Below are 20,526 nucleotides of genomic sequence, written 5' to 3'. Positions count from 1 at the left end.
GCTCCCTGTGCCCGGGTCCCCCCGAGTGTCCTGTATGAGGACCTTCGGCTTTCCTCGTCCTCTGAGGACACTGACTCCGAGTGAGACATTGTGTACTTGGGGTCCAAGTGTGTGTACTTCGCGGTGTCTGGGTGGTGCCTGGGTCCTTCATCTCTGAAGCCCTGTCCCGTCCTCAGGGGAGAGGCTTTGACTCTGGAAGTTGTCAGGGGAACCCAGGCTTGGGATATTTCTTCACCTTGTACATTGGAGTTCTCTAATGTCACTGTATGAAAGTCTCTTTGCACTTTGCTTCTCTGTCAATAAAATTGTCACCTCGATACCAGGCGGTGTCCTATTTTTTCTTTATCCCAGTGCAAATGACGTAAAACCTATCTCTATAGGTGGAAGTTTATGGACGGTGATGAGGAGGCTGGCAGGTCTAATGGCTCCTTAACAATTCAGAATCTCAGGCAAAATGCATCTCCATCCGATCCCAAGCCACTAAGATTGTGGGAGGGACCTGTGGATTTACCTGGGGACAAGGACCCGTGTGCTGTTCGTTCTGGTCAGCCAGATCCCCACACTTAGCTTCCTGAGCTGGGAAAGAAGCCCCAGCACACGACCCCTCCACCCCGACCCTCACACCCCAGGACAAATAGGCGTCGTTCTCCAGAGGATCCCCCATCGCCGCCGCCCCCACCCCCCAAAACATCACTTTCCTTTGCCGAGTCCTAGTAAACTTAGATCAAAATAGGAGTCTGAGGAAGGCAGCCTGTGGAAATTTATGTGTATGCCCCTATTAATGCAAACTTCACTGGGCATCTGCTCCGTGTCCACACCCTCCTTACTGTACACCCTGTGCTGAGAACTTCAAGATGTTACCAGAATCAATTCCATAGCTGCTCAGGGAGGAACGCCCATGTCCTGGGAGGAAGGAGGACATGGGGACTGGGAGGGAGCAGCAGGGCAGGAGCAGACACTGCAGAGTGTGAGGAAAAACTGTCTCTGCCGGGATTCTGCTCTCAGGAGGAGTGACCTCCGAGCTCCCCTCATGGGTACAAGCTTCTGGAGACAAAATGACGTCAAAATCCCAGGCTGCTGCTACCAAAGGTGTAGAAGAGACACCCACACACAACCCTGCCGTCTCTGGTGGACGGGTTTGAGTCACTGACACCAGGGTGTCAAAACTTTTCTATGCACAAGGGCATTCCTTGCCTAATAGGGTGCCGTGAAACTTAGACTATCCGAAGAAACCCCAAAGTTGGACCTTACACAAAAAAACACCCAAAGAAATAAAATTCCTAGACACAAAATACTGAAATACAACCTGAAATTCAGAAAACACTAAATGTGCAAAGTAAACCATGAAACGTAGAAGAACATATCGGGGGAATGTTCAGGGCACGGGATTTTCTAAGGATTTCTTGCACATGACACCAACAATCAGGCATAAGAAAATAAATAGATTGGGGTGTATCAAAATTGGAACATTTTTTATTTTTCTCCAGCATATTGTGGGGGTACAAATGTTAGGGTCATGTCTATCACCCTTGCCCACACCCTCCTTTGAGTCAGAGCTTCAAGCATGTCCTTCCCCCAGTTGGTGCGCAGTGCATTCACTATGAATGTATATAACCGTCCCCTCTCCCGCCACCTGCCCGACACACGATAAATGTTATTCCTTTATGTCCACTTAGGTGTTGATCACTTAATACCAATTTGCTGGTGAGTACATGTGATGCTTATATTTCCATTCTTGGGATACTTCACTTAATAGAATGGGTTCCAGCTCTATCCAGGAATAAACAAATGATGCTGCATCACCGTTGTTTCCTACAACTGAAGAGTACTCCATGGCACACATATACCACGTTTTATTAATCGACTCATGTATTGATGGGCACTTGGGTTGTTTCCGCTTCTTTGCAATTGTGAAGTGTGCTGCCCTGAACATTCGAGTGCAGGTGTCTTCTTCTTAGAGTGACTTTTGTTCTTTTGGAAGGGTGCCGAGTCATGGGATTGCTGGATCAAAGGCTAGATAGACTTGTTGATCCAGTCGCTTTAGGGAATCTCCATATTGCTTTCCACAGAGAATGAACTAGTTTGCAGTCCCACCGGCAGCGTGAGAGTGTTCCTATCTCTCTGCATCCACGCCAACATTAGAACTTTTATACTTCAAGGCCACTCTAAAACAATGACGGAACTACCAAAAGGAGGCGACAAAATATTTGCAAAATATATTTCTGATCAAGAAGGAGTATCCAGAATATTACAAAAGTTTGTGACTTAGAAACAAATTAAATCCCAAAAATGTATAAAAGTAGACGTTTCACCAGAGAAGATATGAAATGGCCAATGAATTCTTGAAGGGAGGCTCAAAATCCTTCTTTATTAGGGAAACACTACTCCAAATACAAAGAGATAATGCTCTGCTCTTCTGAGGCTTGAGACATTCAATCTATCAGTCAGTCAAAGCAGAGATTCAGAACCATTGTTAAGGATACATTGAATGAGAATCTCTGCACATTGCTACGGAGAATGAGAAAATGAGGAAACTCCTGTGGAAAACCACACGACCATTCCTCACAAAATTAAATGGATAATTATCATATAAGGCAGAAACGTCCCTCTTAGCTACATAGACAAAAGACTGAAAGGCAGACGCTCTAAGAGAAACTTCTATACCTTTCCTCATTCTACCAAAATTCCAGAAAGGACACAGTGAAAACCACCCAAATATTCAACAGTGGATGAACGGATGAAAACAATGGGGTGTTTGGGTGTGTGTTTTTCTATGTGTGTCCCGTAACATCATTTGGCCTTAACAATGGATAAAGTGGCCTCTTTGAAGGTTGCTAAGGGAGGAGAATTGGTGGTAATAAAGCTTCTGTCAGCCAATATGAGAGGGGTGAAAACAACGTTCACAGTGTCTGTACAAATAAGTGGAAGATGGAAATGAAAATGCAAGAAACACAGACCCATCTGGCTCTCTAGAGGTATTTTAGAAAAACTTCCTTGAGGCACAAGGCACGGTGAAACATCAGCCAGTCACCCAAGGACAAATACTTGAGGATTCATGCCATGTGAGTTCTCTAGACCAGTCACATCCGTGGTGACACAAAGGAGAATTGTAGTTTGGAAGGAGTTCCCAGAGGGAGAACGTGGAGTTAAGGATTAATACATATAGAGTTTCAGTTGGGAAAATGAGAAGTCCCTGGGAGGTGGATGGTGGTTAGGGTTACACCTGAAGGAGAATGCACTGAATGTCACAGAATCCTGCTCAGGTGAATACGATTAAAATGCTGCATTTCATATGAACTATATTTTATTTCAATAAAAATGCAAAGTGCAAGATGAAACAGGTATATGCACAAAAATTTATTTTTCCTACACATGGAAGTGGTATCTCGGGGTTAGAACACAAGCATGAGTGTCATTTAAAGCTCACCAACTGCATTGAATGTGAGCCCAATTGAGAATAAGTCTGCACCCAACACTTACCACACTTGAATTTTCACAAACATCACTCAGATACATTGTTTTTTAAAAATTATTATTACATTTTTATTTTTACACTTTAAAAATACAGAGTTTATTATATGTCTATTATGGTTCCATAAAATTATATTTAATAATTGAAGGATATGTGTTTTTTTTTTCGGCATATTATGGGGGTACAGATTTTAAGGTTTCAATAAATGCCCAGTCCTCCCCTCCCCCAACAAGTCTGAGTCTTCCGCATGACCATCCCCCTGATGCCGCACATCTCACTCATTATATATGTTTCCCCCTCCCCCTCCCACCTGACCAATACCCTATTACTGTAGTACCTATGTGTCCACTTAGGTGCTGCTCAGTTCATACCAATTTGCTGGTGAGTATATGTGGTGCTTGTTTTTGCATCCTTGGGAAACTTCACTTAATAGTATGGGTTGCAGCTCTAACCAGGAAAATGTAAGATACATTGTTAATATGTATGTTTTTGATTCATAAGGGGTGAGTTTTACCATAGATTTCTGTATTTCTAATAAGGTGCTACCAAGGTTTTCATTGCTCTCACATAATTAAACATTGATGACTATAACTACCAAGAAATTGAACTGGGGTGTTTTAGAAATTAAGCTCTTTGCAACATAGGGAGACACCAAACGCACCACAACAAAACATTCGCCAGGCACGGTGTCACCTGCCTGTGGTTGCAGCTGAGCCAGGAGGATGTCTGAAGCCTGGAGTTGGGGGTAGCAGTGAACTGTGACCTTGCGACTGCATCCGCTCCACCCTGGGTAAAGAATGAGTCTCTGCTGCCGAGGGAAAAAATGAACTACAGTACCTATGTCACATTGGGATGAATTTTATTAACATTTAACAGATTTTAAAACTACAGCTTTGCAATGAAATTTAATAACCTCATACAGACAAGTCCATATTGGATCATGAAGCACAAGGAGCACCATATCTAGAAAAAATGTAGACTTTCCAGCCTACTGTATCCAGAGAACACACCATTGCACTTAATTTGATAACCCACCAAAATCCATGGAACAATCTTTACCAGCTGAAGGCTTGGAGCGGTAAAACCATCATACGTGTCTTGAAACCTTACTCCTATTTCAATTACTTAAAGTGTCGCACATGATTCCCAGATATCCCACGATACCAAAAGGCAAACATCTCACACCCACCCACAAGTGAGAACAAGTACTAACACAGCACCACCAGAAAATCATGAGACTCCATATTGAATTCCACACACTCTAAAAACCTCACAGTGGAATCCTACACTTCAAAACCTAAAAATCAGAATTCACAATGAATTTCATATACAGTGAACATCTGCACGTAGAAAGTTCCTTCAAATGTTCAGAACACTCAAAAATCCAAAGAAAAGATTTCACATATGTGGCCACATCCTGGAATGCAGCCACCAGGAACCAATGGCTGCAGGTGCTTGTAGCCAAACCGGACCTCTTCATTTCCAAGTTTCTTCCTCCAGTACTGACTTGTGTGTGTGTGTGTGTGAGTCACTGCACATGCATCAGTTCTCATCCTGATATTACTGGAACACAACCAGAGAACTTGTGCCGTGCTTGTTCCTCCTCTTGCTACCCCTGGCCCTCCCACCCACACAAGGGACTTTGCTAGCTTTCAGGGACACCTGGTCTCTTTCTTCCTTGTCTGATGTGGGCAGCAAGTTATTGTCCTTTGTCATCTCCGTCTTGTATTTTGGTGGATGAATCACAACTGCATTGGAAGGCAGGGTGGATTCAATTTTTCGGAAGTTCACCGCAGGCTTTGGTCGGTTTTGTTCCAGGAGGCACTTCCACTGATCTAAGGAGAGCTCCGTAGTTGCTGTCTTTTCCAAGCGTTCCTCAAACTCGGGAATCTTGACGCCAGAGTCACTTTTGAGCTCCCGTTGGGTTGCTCCCTTGTCCGTGTCTTCAGCCCCACGGGCTCTTGGTTTCTTCCCTGTGGAGGCACACCCACCGTCTCTCCCCAATTCACTCTTCTGGATGTAAAAGAGAAGGTAGGCAGGTTGACTGAGGACAGAAGAAATGTGACAGGCGGTCACCTTAGCATCATCCATTTTGTACCACTGGCCATTCCCAGCTTTGACATAGCAGAAGTAATGTCCACTTTGACAGCTGCTCCCAGCATGGACCAGCACAGCATACAGGAGGTAAACAAGGGGTCCTCTGTTGCGCTGAGACATGTATGGTTGCATGTCAAGGCACTCGGGATATTGCACTTCTTTTGCAATTTTGTTGCCTGTGACATCTGAGAACCTTTTCAACACAAGCATCAGGACCTTGGAGGCAGTGTGCACAGTCAGAGACTTGGACGCAGGGACCTTCTTTAGACAAGTACCACAGTGATAGGCATCCTCTCCGTCCAGGTGCTCGGGCTTCACCAACCATTGCAAGGCTTGGTTGAGGCTCTGAGCTGCCTCGATATCCAAGGCGATGTCCAGGTAAGGTTCAAAGGTGTCTGAAATGCCATGGCAGTGCAGACACTTGATCTGAGACCTCCAGTAGCCTCCAAATATTTGACGGATTAGGGTTGTGTCCTCAGAGTGACCGTCTAAGGGCTCGTGCCCAGACAGACAAGCTTTCTTCATGGCATCCACAGTGCACATGAGAAACTCATGGGCATCTTCCTGGTTGTATCTGTGGAAGCCAGCAGCCAGTGCCAGCGAGGGCTTGATCACCTGGCCAGGCTGGGTTAGCACCCGGGTGACATGAGCTTCCATAGTGCACAGCATGCAGCATTCCTGACGACGACAGCTTAGAGAATGCTCCTGGGACAGCACATAGTTGGCGAGGGGTGGTGTGTACGTCAGGCACTGCAGTGCAGCATTCATGTAGCACGTGTTTCCCACATTGCAGAGCCCAGCACCAACCCCATAAGGTCTCTTCCAGGTCAGCAGCAGTTTGTCCCTGGGAGCCAATGGCTTTGTCCCAGGAGCCTGTTTCAAATGCAGGTCGGGATCTCTCTTAGATAACATTGAAGAGTTCTTAGGTCGGTAACACCTGGGGCTATCTCTATCGTCAGCTAAATTTGGCTGAGAAATTTTGAGTTTTGCAAAGGCATTGAAAGGAGGCTCCCCTCCCTGGAGGACTGAAGCAGCCTTCATGTTTCCGGGAGCGATGATCACGAAGCTCTCCCGCTGGGACCGTAAGTTGAGGAAGGACGATGCTTTCCCTTCTGAGAGCGCCTTCAAATGGCAGGTCCGTCTCCACATCAGCCTTTTTATAGCTAGCCCGACTCACCACACCCACTCCCGAGGCACAACATCCACCAGTCACGTCCAAGCACTTAATCGGATTAGGGAGCCTCAGGGTGTGTTCTCTGGCAGTCCCCAGATAATCCGACCAGCACCCTCCCCATTACTATTTGTGCAACACCTGGGGCAGATTGAACTAGCAGGATCCCGATTAAGTACCCTTAATCGGGATTTAACAAGGGTGGGGTGGTGGGCATATATTTGTCCTAGCCCTTTGAAAACAATAATGGGGGAACGTTAGATATTGAATAACAAGTCGGACTCACGCTTCGAGATTTTATTTCTCATTGCAAAGCTACAGTTCCTAAGGCAGAATGGCACTGGTGTAAGATCAGACATAGAGACCAATGGAATAGAGCAAAAGGCCCAGAAATAGCCCTCCTTCTATGGTCAATAGAGTGAATGATTGGTGCGTGGGTAATAACACTTTTCAGTGTGGACAGGATAGTGTTTTCAAAAAAGGCTGCTCTGAAACTTCGATATCCACAAAATAATGTAAATTTCCACACTCAGCCCTCAAGTCACAGAAAGATGCCTCTGCTTCTCAGACTCCAAAGTGCAGTTTCGAAATCTCGTCACCCCTTCCATGGCTCAGGCCTGCCGCTACAGCCAGCACACCCACTCACTAGGTAAAAGGTCAACAATCAGATCCAAACCATTAATGGCCTCAGGGGGATTACAGTGGGGTCCCTTGTATTCTGGTGGGAATCCCATGGGCCTAATCCACGTTACTATTTATTGAACACCGGAAGCAGATTCCGATATCAGTATTGTCCTGAAATACCCTGAGAGTACCTCTGAGTCACGGTGGTGGGTTTCCCTCTGTCTGGCTTCTTCCAACAGAAAGAGAAGGGATAACATGGGGAGAAGTGACGTGTGTATGCCTCTGTGTGCGTTTGTGTGTCTGTGTGTGTGCGTGTGTGTGTATCTATACTTTCATGCGTTTACATGTGCGAAGCACTAAAATGCCTTAGGATGTTGATAAGCAGAATTTGGACTCTTCCTTCCTGATTTTATATCTTACTACAAACTACATTAATAAGTCACTGCGTTGCTGGCACAAGATCAAACCTAGAGATCAAAGGAACAGAATCCGTAGCCCAGATACAGCCCCTGCCGTCTGTGGTGCACTGGGTTGAGTGATTGATACAAGGGTGTCCAAACTCTTATGGAGAAAGTGCAGTCGTCTTTATAAAATACAGGATTGTGAAACTCTGATATCCGCAGGAAACCTTCAAAGTTTGACCCTAAACAAATACGACACAAAATAACAAAATTACCTGGCAGAAAATACGAAAGTGTATCTTTAAATTGATGAACAAGTAAATATACAAAGTAAACGATGAACCGTTTAGAAGATGACATGGGGGATGTGTTCTCGGCACTGAATTTCTGGGGATTTCTTGGATATAACACCAAAGAATAGGCACAAAAGAAAAAAGCAAGTAAATTGGGGTTTAGCTACATTAAAACTTTTATTCATCATGGCCACCAGGAAATGAGTAACAATAAAACGCATAGGATGGGAGAAATTATTTGCCAATTTTATATGCGATAAAGGACCAGGTAACCAGAATATTAAAACTTGTATGCAACTTAAAACAAAATTAAAAGCAAAAGGTACAAAAATAGCATTTTTCCTAGAAAAGATGCACAATGGCCAATGAATTCATAAACGGATGATCAATATCGTTATATATTAGGGAAGCACTAATCAAAATACAATGAGATAATGCTCTGCTACTGTGAGGGTGGCTAAAGAGTCAATCAATCAATCAACCAACCGATCAATCAAAGCGGAGACCAAGAAGCGCTGTTAAGGAGGTAGAACAATGGAATCTCCTTACATTGGTATTCAGAAAGAGAACATGATGAAATTCCTGTCCAAAACAACATGACCATTCATTACAAAGTTAAACACATAATCATCACATGATCCAGAAACGGAACTCCTATGTATATACACAAAGGATTGAAAAGCAGACACTCAAAGAAATATTTGTGCATCGTTGTTCATATTATCAAAGTTCACAACATCAAGGGCGAAAAGAAACCAAAGATTCAACGGTGGATGAATGGATTTAAAAACTGTGGCGTTTGGGTGTGTGTTTTCCTGTGTGTGTCACGGAACATCGTTGAGCCTTGAAAATAAAGTTGTCTGTATTCAGGTTGCTAATGGAGGAGAGAGAGTGGAAATGAAGCTTCTATCCACCAACATTGCAGAGGTGAAAACGACGTTCACCGTGTCTGTACACATAAGTAGAAGACGGAAATGAAGATGCAGAAAACAGAGCTCCATCTGCCTCTCTAGAGGCATTTTAGGAGCAATCCTTGGAGTCACAAGGCAAGGTGAAAAATCAGCCAGTCACTCAAGGGCAAATACTTGAGGATTCATGTCAGGAGAGGTCTCCAGACCAGTCACTTCCATGGTGACAGAAAGGAGAACTGTAGTGTAGAAGGATTTCCCAGAGGGAAAACGTGGAGTGAAGGTTTGAACATTGCCGAGTTTCAGTTGGGAAAATGAGAAGTTCCAGAGGACGGTGGTTAGGGTTACACCTCAAGGTGAATGCAATGAATCTCGGGGAATCACAAATGGAAATACAATTAAAATGCTTCATCTAATATTAAGTACATTTCAGCTCAATAAAAATGCAAAGTGCAAGATGAAACAGGTGTATGTACAAAACTTTAATTTTCCTAAAGAAAGCATATGTTCTTAAAACCGTGCAGGTATACCAATACATTTGTTGTAAATAGGCTTCCAAATGGCAAACGACAAAGAGGAGTGCTTCCGTTCCCGGGACCATTAATGGAAACGTAACTGGATTACGCTGATTAGGTCAGGTCACACCCACAACTGCCAACCCACGGAACTGTATAAAAGTCGGCTCAGACAGGAAGCCTCCCTCAGTGCCCCTTGCCCAGGAGTCCCGGCTGCTGCAGCACACCCGGCGCAGAGCTGGCCCCGCAGTAGGCTCCCCTCCTCTGAGAACCCACTGACAGACAACAGGGGGTCCCCGCACTTCAGGTTGGTGACTTGCACTGATGTCTTCAGAAAATTAGTAGAGTACAAGAAATACATGATATTCAGGTTGTAGGTCAAAGATAGGTATTCTGTTTTTATGATTGTACTTCTTTGAAAAGAGACCTAAAATACTTGAGTTAAATGTCAATTATCTCACAAAAATTCACATTCCTAAGGAAATACACCCCCCCCACCCCCGACTTTGTAGGGAAACGGTTTTGGAAACGTTGTGCTTTTGTCCGTAAGCAGTAAAGGCTGAATATTTCAGTTCTCCTTCGTTTCTTCAAACAGTTCACATTTTAGAAAATACATAGAGGGTGGGCTTGTGGAGATAGGACAGTTATTGAAAGACTGTAGACCATAAACTTGCAGCAGAGCAGGGGAAAATTACATTTGCGTGTGAATTTGAGTTAGGAAAGTGAATATTTTACCATCGATAGTGACAATTCAAAAGGTAACAGGAAAGCATGTTTGATTTCAGATTTTCAAATATTTGTGCCCCACGATTCTGGATCCCATTTTCTGTAGCTTCGATTTTTTGTCGCTCCTGGAAAATATTGTCCTTCATCTCACTCATAGAGGAAAGTGTCATAGAGCTTATCAAAGTCTGCAGCGTCAACGATTCTGGGGTAAAAACCTAAATTGATCGTTTCAGTACGTCAGGTCTAAGACAGGGCCCTATTTTGGGGATCGGTAATGATAGGAGAGGAAGGGAACACATCAGGGAATGAGAGTCCACTTTGTGAGGAAAGGACTTGAGGAAGTGGCTGACATGGCTTCCTTAAGGGGAAGAAGGTGTCGCGGGAATTTTTTGCACTATGCGAATTCATAGTGCTCTTAACGATCTTTTTTTTTTCTTTTACTCAGCAGATCCAAAGGTCCACCCCTGAGGTCATCCAACCTCAAGCTGCCGGGAGATGAGACGGGTGGCGGGTCACTACCCACAGTCTGAGAAGAACACACTCAGCAGAGCCCAGACTATGAGGAAGCAGCAGAGGGGACCCGCAGGGCCCAGGGCTCCCCGACCCGAGGAGGAGAATCCCAGGGTAAGTGGAGACGACGATCTTTGGGGATCAGGGGACACACGGACCTCAGAGTCGGGGGGTGACTGTAGAAAATTCTGACACCATGAGCCAGTTTTCATTCCTACCCAAGGATGGCCCTGCCCGAGGCCTCCTGCCCATCAGGGGAGTCTGTCAGAGACTCTGAGGACCAAACTCAGCTCCCAGTGAGTTCACGTGCAGCCAGGATTTTGTCCTGGTGCTGAGATCTGGTTCATGGCGCCCACCCCTAGAACCTTTAATCTCTACTCCTAATGCCCTTCCTAACGGGTGCTTTTGGTTATGACGTCCTGGCTCGAGTGTGCAAGCACCTAATTGGCTACTTGTGCCGCTCACCTCCCTAAAAGCAATATTCAGGTCTGAATGGAAACTCTGTCCTTACGTTGCCGTTGGACGGCTGCCCCTGACTGCTGCTGAATCGCTCGCTGACCACTGTCCTTGTTCACCCACAGGTCAAGTGCAGGGACTGTGGGGCTTTTGGACACACGGCCAGAAGCACCAGGTGCCCCATGAAGCGCTGGGGTGGAGCCCTGGCGCCGCAGCCCTTGGGCCCCAATAGGGGGAAGGAGAACCTGGCACCCCGGAAGCCCCATGATCTCCAGGACCCAGTGTCACTCGACCAGAGTGAGAGGGAGAAGGAGCAGAGACCGAGGTGAGCCATGGGGGAGGTGTAGCCGCTGCCTGGGCCCTGGACCCCCAAAAGGTGGTGTGTCTCCTTCTCACACCTCGTGCACAGCCTCGTCCAGGCAAGGAAAACAGCACTGGGGACAAAGGGCCAGGAGGTCCCTTTCGGGTAGCTCTCCTGCCCCAGGAGCTCTTTCTCCTCCTGCACATTCAGGAAGGGGAGGCCGGAGCAGCTGCTGAGCTTGTGCACATGACCGGCAGAAAGGGTGTGGAGACTTCAGGAAAGTCCTTGCTGGGAAAACCCGGAGGGCTGCCTGGAGTAGGGCAGGGATCTGACAAGAGGGAAGGTGCAGCTTTAGCCCAGGTCACGGGGCTTCAACACCTGTGTCACACCCAAACAGTCACTGGGACCCTGCCCCCAAAAGGATTCCTCCATGTGTGGACGGGAAATCCCTGGGTGTTGATCACACCCTTTGTTCCGCAGGCAGGAGCAGCAGCAGAGGAAGTCTGTCCTGCAGGCGTTTCCCAGGACACCCCAAGGGAGGCCCCAGCAGGACTGCAAGGAAGTGCCGCAACCTTGTGCCTACCTGAGGGTGAGTGTGGCCCTGGTCCCTGCTCCCTGGGCCTGCTGGGCACCCCCGCTGCGTGTCCCTCCAGGCCCCGCTGTGTCTAGTCCTAGTTCTAGTCCTTACCCCCGAGCGAGTGTTAGTTAGAAATCCTTTGGGGCCAAGCTGATTCCAGTTTGTGTCCCTCTCAGATGTCATTTTCCCCATTTCCTCGTTTCAGCAAATTTACTTCCAAGCCTCCCAACGCTATGTGTGTGGGGGCACGTGCAAATCTGTTACCAGATTATTGCAAAAGCCAGAATCCTACATCCAGAAACACACATCTCTTGAGTGGATAAATATTCCGAAATTCCCTGTCCCGCCTCCTCACCCACCCAACTGCTCTCTGAAGAACATGAGGCAGTTACACTCCATGGGATGAAACGTGTGTTTCAAGGTCCTGCAGAGGGGGCGCTGATTTGAAGACCACCCTGTGGAATAGGACCTAGTCCGGGATCCCGTTCATTCTGTACTTGTCCCGATCACCCCAGGTGGAGAGCCTGTCCATATTTAGAATGACTTCTCATAATTAGGTCATCGTGACATCTAAGTTGCTTGGATCCTCGTTTCTAATCCTATGTGGTTGATTTTCATGTTGAGTCGTCGGTGAGGAGTTTCTAACGTGTGTTCTGCCTTTTCCTACAGATTCCGAGCAGACCCGTGCCGGTCTACACAACCAACGACAGGCCTGCCCTGGACCCTCCTCTTAGAAGCCAGCCACCTGCCAGGGATGACATGAGCTCCACGTTCTCCTCACTGTCTCCCATGGCAATGCAGAGACTGAGCTCCTTCTGCAGTAGTGGACCAGATAGAGGACAGGCAGGGCTCCTCACAGAGACCCCGAAGCCTGCGTTCAAGCGCTACGGCCAGGACCCTCTCGCCATTGACAGGCTGGCCCCGAGCAGAGGTGACCGCAGCTTCCTTGGAGCTCCCCACGCTGCCTCCACAACCCCTGTCCTGGGAGACGTCCTCAAGCCCCAGGCAGGGCACAAGCGTCCTGTTCTGATCTCACAGCCCTGCCCACCGCCTGCCACACGGAGCTCGGGCCAAGACTTCAATCTCAGCATCAGGGCACCCGGCAAGAGACCTGCAGAGACCCCCACCCGGACTTGCCAGCGTCCTCCAAAGAAACCCAGACGAAACCCCTTGGAGACACCTCAGAAGAGCACTCAGAGGCCGAAGCTGAGCCCTGTGCGGGCTGACCTGCCTCCACCAAGAGAAGCTGGACTTGAATGCAAAGTGGCGCCTCAGTGGACCGGGAAGAGTGCAAGCCAGGTGCCCAGCAGTGACCTGCAGCCTCCACATGGCAGAAGTCTCCTGAGCCCTGTCCAGGCCTGCACCGAGCCCCGTCTCCCGTCACCCAGCCCTGCTCCAGGCCAGCCCCTCAGGATGGCCTTCAGGAGACTGGACAGCGGACAGTGGAGCTCCAGGCTCCTGCCAGCTCCCTCCTGCCTCCTCCCTGAGAAGCCAGGTCCTCCTGCCCAGAACCCTCACGCCCCAGAGAAGTCTGAGGCTCCCTGTGCCCGGGTCCCCCCGAGTGTCCTGTATGAGGACCTTCGGCTTTCCTCGTCCTCTGAGGACACTGACTCCGAGTGAGACATTGTGTACTTGGGGTCCAAGTGTGTGTACTTCGCGGTGTCTGGGTGGTGCCTGGGTCCTTCATCTCTGAAGCCCTGTCCCGTCCTCAGGGGAGAGGCTTTGACTCTGGAAGTTGTCAGGGGAACCCAGGCTTGGGATATTTCTTCACCTTGTACATTGGAGTTCTCTAATGTCACTGTATGAAAGTCTCTTTGCACTTTGCTTCTCTGTCAATAAAATTGTCACCTCGATACCAGGCCGTGTCCTATTTTTTCTTTATCCCAGTGCAAATTACGTAAAACCTATCTCTATAGGTGGAAGTTTATGGAAGGTGATGAGGAGGCTGGCAGGTCTAATGGCTCCTTAACAATTCAGAATCTCAGGCAAAATTCATCTCCATCCGATCCCAAGCCACTAAGATTGTGGGAGGGACCTGTGGATTTACCTGGGGACAAGGACCCGTGTGCTGTTCGTTCTGGTCAGCCAGATCCCCACACTTAGCTTCCTGAGCTGGGAAAGAAACCCCAGCACACGACCCCTCCACCCCGACCCTCACACCCCAGGACAAATAGGCGTCGTTCTCCAGAGGATCCCCCATCGCCGCCGCCCCCACCCCCCAAAACATCACTTTCCTTTGCCGAGTCCTAGTAAACTTAGATAAAAATAGGAGTCTGAGGAAGGCAGCCTATGGAAATTTATGTGTATGCCCCTATTAATGCAAACTTCACTGGGCATCTGCTCTGTGTCCACACCCTCCTTACTGCACACCCTGTGCTGAGAACTTCAAGATGTTACCAGAATCAATTCCATAGCTGCTCAGGGAGGAACGCCCATGTCCTGGGGGGAAGGAGGACATGGGGACTGGGACGGAGCAGCAGGGCAGGAGCAGACACTGCAGAGTGTGAGGAAAAACTGTCTCTGCCGGGATTCTGCTCTCAGGAGGAGTGACCTCCGAGCTCCCCTCATGGGTACAAGCTTCTGGAGACAAAATGACGTCAAAATCCCAGGCTGCTGCTACCAAAGGTGTAGAAGAGACACCCACACACAACCCTGCCGTCTCTGGTGGACGGGTTTGAGTCACTGACACCAGGGTGTCAAAACTTTTCTATGCACAAGGGCATTCCTTGCCTAATAGGGTGCCGTGAAACTTAGACTATCCGAAGAAACCCCAAAGTTGGACCTTACACAAAAAAACACCCAAAGAAATAAAATTCCTAGACACAAAATACTGAAATACAACCTGAAATTCAGAAAACACTAAATGTACAAAGTAAACCATGCAACGTAGAAGAACATATGGGGGCAATGTTCAGGGCACGGGATTTTCTAAGGATTTCTTGCACATGACACCAACAATCAGGCATAAGAAAATAAATAGATTGGGGTGTATCAAAATTGGAACATTTTTTATTTTTCTCCAGCATATTGTGGGGGTACAAATGTTAGGGTCATGTCTATCACCCTTGCCCACACCCTCCTTTGAGTCAGAGCTTCAAGCATGTCCTTCCCCCAGTTGGTGCGCAGTGCATTCACTATGAATGTATATAACCGTCCCCTCTCCCGCCACCTGCCCGACACACGATAAATGTTATTCCTTTATGTCCACTTAGGTGTTGATCACTTAATACCAATTTGCTGGTGAGTACATGTGATGCTTATATTTCCATTCTTGGGATACTTCACTTAATAGAATGGGTTCCAGCTCTATCCAGGAATAAACAAATGATGCTGCATCACCGTTGTTTCCTACAACTGAAGAGTACTCCATGGCACACATATACCACGTTTTATTAATCGACTCATGTATTGATGGGCACTTGGGTTGTTTCCGCTTCTTTGCAATTGTGAATTGTGCTGCCCTGAACATTCGAGTGCAGGTGTCTTCTTCTTAGAGTGACTTTTGTTCTTTTGGAAGGGTGCCGAGTCATGGGATTGCTGGATCAAAGGCTAGATAGACTTGTTGATCCAGTCGCTTTAGGGAATCTCCATATTGCTTTCCACAGAGAATGAACTAGTTTGCAGTCCCACCGGCAGCGTGAGAGTGTTCCTATCTCTCTGCATCCACGCCAACATTAGAACTTTTATGCTTCAAGGCCACTCTAAAACAATGACGGAACTACCAAAAGGAGGCGACAAAATATTTGCAAAATATATTTCTGATCAAGAAGGAGTATCCAGAATATTACAAAAGTTTGTGACTTAGAAACAAATTAAATCCCAAAAATGTATAAAAGTAGACGTTTCACCAGAGAAGATATGAAATGGCCAATGAATTCTTGAAGGGAGGCTCAAAATCCTTCTTTATTAGGGAAACACTACTCCAAATACAAAGAGATAATGCTCTGCTCTTCTGAGGCTTGAGACATTCAATCTATCAGTCAGTCAAAGCAGAGATTCAGAACCATTGTTAAGGATATATTGAATGAGAATCTCTGCACATTGCTACTGAGAATGAGAAAATGAGGAAACTCCTGTGGAAAACCACACGACCATTCCTCACAAAATTAAATGGATAATTATCATATAAGGCAGAAACGTCCCTCTTAGCTACATAGACAAAAGACTGAAAGGCAGACGCTCTAAGAGAAACTTCTATACCTTTCCTCATTCTACCAAAATTCCAGAAAGGACACAGTGAAAACCACCCAAATATTCAACAGTGGATGAATGGATGAAAACAATGGGGTGTTTGGGTGTGTGTTTTTCTATGTGTGTCCCGTAACATCATTTGGCCTTAACAATGGATAAAGTGGCCTCTTTGAAGGTTGCTAAGGGAGGAGAATTGGTGGTAATAAAGCTTCTGTCAGCCAATATGAGAGGGGTGAAAACAACGTTCACAGTGTCTGTACAAATAAGTGGAAGATGGAAATGAAAATGCAAGAAACACAGACCCATCTGGCTCTCTAGAGGTATTTCAGAAAAACTTCCTTGAGGCACAAGGCACGGTGAAACATCAGCCAGTCACCCAAGGACAAATACTTGAGGATTCATGCCATGTGAGTTCTCTAGACCAGTCACATCCGTGGTGACACAAAGGAGAATTGTAGTTTGGAAGGAGTTCCCAGAGGGAGAACGTGGAGTTAAGGATTAATACATATAGAGTTTCAGTTGGGAAAACGAGAAGTCCCTGGGAGGTGGATGGTGGTTAGGGTTACACCTGAAGGAGAATGCACTGAATGTCACAGAATCCTGCTCAGGTGAATACGATTGAAATGCTGCATTTCATATTAACTATATTTTATTTCAATAAAAATGCAAAGTGCAAGATGAAACAGGTATATGCACAAAAATTTATTTTTCCTACACATGAAAGTGGTATCTCGGGATTAGAACACAAGCGTGAGTGTCATTTAAAGCTCACCAACTGCATTGAATGTGAGCCCAATTGAGAATAAGTCTGCACCCAACACTTACCACACTTGAATTTTCACAAACATCACTCAGATACATTGTTTTTTAAAAATTATTATTACATTTTTATTTTTACACTTTAAAAATACAGAGTTTATTATATGTCTATTATGGTTCCATAAAATTATATTTAATAATTGAAGGATATGTGTTTTTTTTTTCGGCATATTATGGGGGTACAGATTTTAAGGTTTCAATAAATGCCCAGTCCCCCCCTCCCCCAACAAGTCTGAGTCTTCAGCATGACCATCCCCCTGATGCCGCACATCTCACTCATTATATATGTTTCCCCCTCCCCCTCCCACCTGACCAATACCCTATTACTGTAGTACCTATGTGTCCACTTAGGTGCTGCTCAGTTCATACCAATTTGCTGGTGAGTATATGTGGTGCTTGTTTTTGCATCCTTGGGAAACTTCACTTAATAGTATGGGTTGCAGCTCTAACCAGGAAAATGTAAGATACATTGTTAATGTGTATGTTTTTGATTCATAAGGGGTGAGTTTTACCATAGATTTCTGTATTTCTAATAAGGTGCTACCAAGGTTTTCATTGCTCTCACATAATTAAACATTGATGACTATAACTACCAAGAAATTGAACTGGGGTGTTTTAGAAATTAAGCTCTTTGCAACATAGGGAGACACCAAATGCACAACAACAAAACATTCGCCAGGCACGGTGTCACCTGCCTGTGGTTGCAGCTGAGCCAGGAGGATGTCTGAAGCCTGGAGTTGGGGGTAGCAGTGAACTGTGACCTTGCGACTGCATCCGCTCCACCCTGGGTAAAGAATGAGTCTCTGCTGCCGAGGGAAAAAAGGAACTACAGTACCTATGTCACATTGGGATGAATTTTATTAACATTTAACAGATTTTAAAACTACAGCTTTGCAATGAAATTTAATAACCTCATACAGACAAGGCCATATTGGATCATGAAGCACAAGGAGCACCATATCTAGAAAAAATGTAGACTTTCCCGCCTACTGTATCCAGAGAACACACCATTGCACTTAATATGATAACCCACCAAAATCCATGGAACAATCTTTACCAGCTGAAGGCTTGGAGCGGTAAAACGATCACACGTGTCTTGAAACCTTACTCCTATTTCAATTACTTAAAGTGTCACACATGATTCCCAGATATCCCACGATACCAAAAGGCAAACATCTCACACCCACCCACAAGTGAGAACAAGTACTAACACAGCACCACCAGAAAATCATGAGACTCCATATTAAATTCCACACACTCTAAAAACCTCACAGTGGAATCCTACACTTCAAAACCTAAAAATCAGAATTCACAATGAATTTCATATACAGTGAACATCTGCACGTAGAAAGTTCCTTCAAATGTTCAGAACACTCAAAAATCCAAAGAAAAGATTTCACATATGTGGCCACATCCTGGAATGCAGCCACCAGGAACCAATGGCTGCAGGTGCTTGTAGCCAAACCGGACCTCTTCATTTCCAAGTTTCTTCCTCCAGTACTGACTTGTGTGTGTGTGTGTGTGAGTCACTGCACATGCATCAGTTCTCATCCTGATATTACTGGAACACAACCAGAGAACTTGTGCCGTGCTTGTTCCTCCTCTTGCTACCCCTGGCCCTCCCACCCACACAAGGGACTTTGCTAGCTTTCAGGGACACCTGGTCTCTTTCTTCCTTGTCTGATGTGGGCAGCAAGTTATTGTCCTTTGTCATCTCCGTCTTGTATTTTGGTGGATGAATCACAACTGCATTGGAAGGCAGGGTGGATTCAATTTTTCGGAAGTTCACCGCAGGCTTTGGTCGGTTTTGTTCCAGGAGGCACTTCCACTGATCTAAGGAGAGCTCCGTAGTTGCTGTCTTTTCCAAGCGTTCCTCAAACTCGGGAATCTTGACGCCAGAGTCACTTTTGAGCTCCCGTTGGGTTGCTCCCTTGTCCGTGTCTTCAGCCCCACGGGCTCTTGGTTTCTTCCCTCTGGAGGCACACCCACCGTCTCTCCCCAATTCACTCTTCTGGATGTAAAAGAGAAGGTAGGCAGGTTGACTGAGGACAGAAGAAATGTGACAGGCGGTCACCTTAGCATCATCCATTTTGTACCACTGGCCATTCCCAGCTTTGACATAGCAGAAGTAATGTCCACTTTGACAGCTGCTCCCAGCATGGACCAGCACAGCATACAGGAGGTAAACAAGGGGTCCTCTGTTGCGCTGAGACATGTATGGTTGCATGTCAAGGCACTCGGGATATTGCACTTCTTTTGCAATTTTGTTGCCTGTGACATCTGAGAACCTTTTCAACACAAGCATCAGGACCTTGGAGGCAGTGTGCACAGTCAGAGACTTGGACGCAGGGACCTTCTTTAGACAAGTACCACAGTGATAGGCATCCTCTCCGTCCAGGTGCTCGGGCTTCACCAACCATTGCAAGGCTTGGTTGAGGCTCTGAGCTGCCTCGATATCCAAGGCGATGTCCAGGTAAGGTTCAAAGGTGTCTGAAATGCCATGGCAGTGCAGACACTTGATCTGAGACCTCCAGTAGCCTCCAAATATTTGACGGATTAGGGTTGTGTCCTCAGAGTGACCGTCTAAGGGCTCGTGCCCAGACAGACAAGCTTTCTTCATGGCATCCACAGTGCACATGAGAAACTCATGGGCATCTTCCTGGTCGTATCTGTGGAAGCCAGCAGCCAGTGCCAGCGAGGGCTTGATCACCTGGCCAGGCTGGGTTAGCACCCGGGTGACATGAGCTTCCATAGTGCACAGCATGCAGCATTCCTGACGACGACAGCTTAGAGAATGCTCCTGGGACAGCACATAGTTGGCGAGGGGTGGTGTGTACGTCAGGCACTGCAGTGCAGCATTCATGTAGCACGTGTTTCCCACATTGCAGAGCCCAGCACCAACCCCATAAGGTCTCTTCCAGGTCAGCAGCAGTTTGTCCCTGGGAGCCAATGGCTTTGTCCCAGGAGCCTGTTTCAAATGCAGGTCGGGATCTCTCTTAGATAACAGTGAAGAGTTCTTAGGTCGGTAACACCTGGGGCTATCTCTATCGTCAGCTAAATTTGGCTGAGAAATTTTGAGTTTTGCAAAGGCATTGAAAGGAGGCTCCCCTCCCTGGAGGACTGAAGCAGCCTTCATGTTTCCGGGAGCGATGATCACGAAGCTCTCCCGCTGGGACCGTAAGTTGAGGAAGGACGATGCTTTCCCTTCTGAGAGCGCCTTCAAATGGCAGGTCCGTCTCCACATCAGCCTTTTTATAGCTAGCCCGACTCACCACACCCACTCCCGAGGCACAACATCCACCAGTCACGTCCAAGCACTCAATCGGATTAGGGAGCCTCAGGGTGTGTTCTCTGGCAGTCCCCAGATAATCCGACCAGCACCCTCCCCATTACTATTTGTGCAACACCTGGGGCAGATTGAACTAGCAGGATCCCGATTAAGTACCCTTAATCGGGATTTAACAA

The 20,526-nt window shown here is 46.7% G+C and overlaps 2 protein-coding genes across 2 annotated transcripts; both read right to left on the bottom strand.

Annotated features, from left to right (window-relative positions):
* Positions 1-5,032: 5,032 nt before the first annotated feature.
* Positions 5,033-6,718, bottom strand: LOC142864110 (ubiquitin carboxyl-terminal hydrolase 17-like protein 6). Its single transcript, XM_075997260.1, has one exon. It carries the CDS (start codon positions 6,716-6,718, stop codon positions 5,033-5,035), a length of 1,686 nt encoding a protein of 561 aa, XP_075853375.1.
* A 7,692-nt stretch (positions 6,719-14,410) lies between these two features.
* Positions 14,411-20,305, bottom strand: LOC142864109 (ubiquitin carboxyl-terminal hydrolase 17-like protein 6). Its single transcript, XM_075997259.1, has 2 exons — positions 18,688-20,305; positions 14,411-14,490 (listed from the first exon to the last, which is right to left on the bottom strand). The coding sequence occupies exons 1-2, from the start codon at positions 20,303-20,305 to the stop codon at positions 14,411-14,413; spliced, it is 1,698 nt and encodes a 565-aa protein (XP_075853374.1).
* Positions 20,306-20,526: the final 221 nt, after the last annotated feature.

This window comes from Microcebus murinus, chromosome 24 (genome assembly GCF_040939455.1).
Source record: "Microcebus murinus isolate Inina chromosome 24, M.murinus_Inina_mat1.0, whole genome shotgun sequence".
NCBI lineage: Eukaryota > Metazoa > Chordata > Mammalia > Primates > Cheirogaleidae > Microcebus > Microcebus murinus.
The sequence above is the reverse complement of the archived record's forward strand: the minus strand, read 5'-3'. Positions and strand labels throughout refer to the sequence as shown.

Excerpts from the sequence above, each read along its gene's own strand:
- LOC142864110 (XM_075997260.1), bottom strand. The coding sequence starts at position 6,718 with ATGTGGAGACGGACCTGCCATTTGAAGGCGCTCTCAGAAGGGAAAGCA.
- LOC142864109 (XM_075997259.1), bottom strand. The coding sequence starts at position 20,305 with ATGTGGAGACGGACCTGCCATTTGAAGGCGCTCTCAGAAGGGAAAGCA. Across the intron at positions 14,491-18,687 it reads TAGCAAAGTCCCTTGTGTGG|GACATGGGCGTTCCTCCCTG; the intron begins GTGGGAGGGCCA and ends CCTTCCCCCCAG.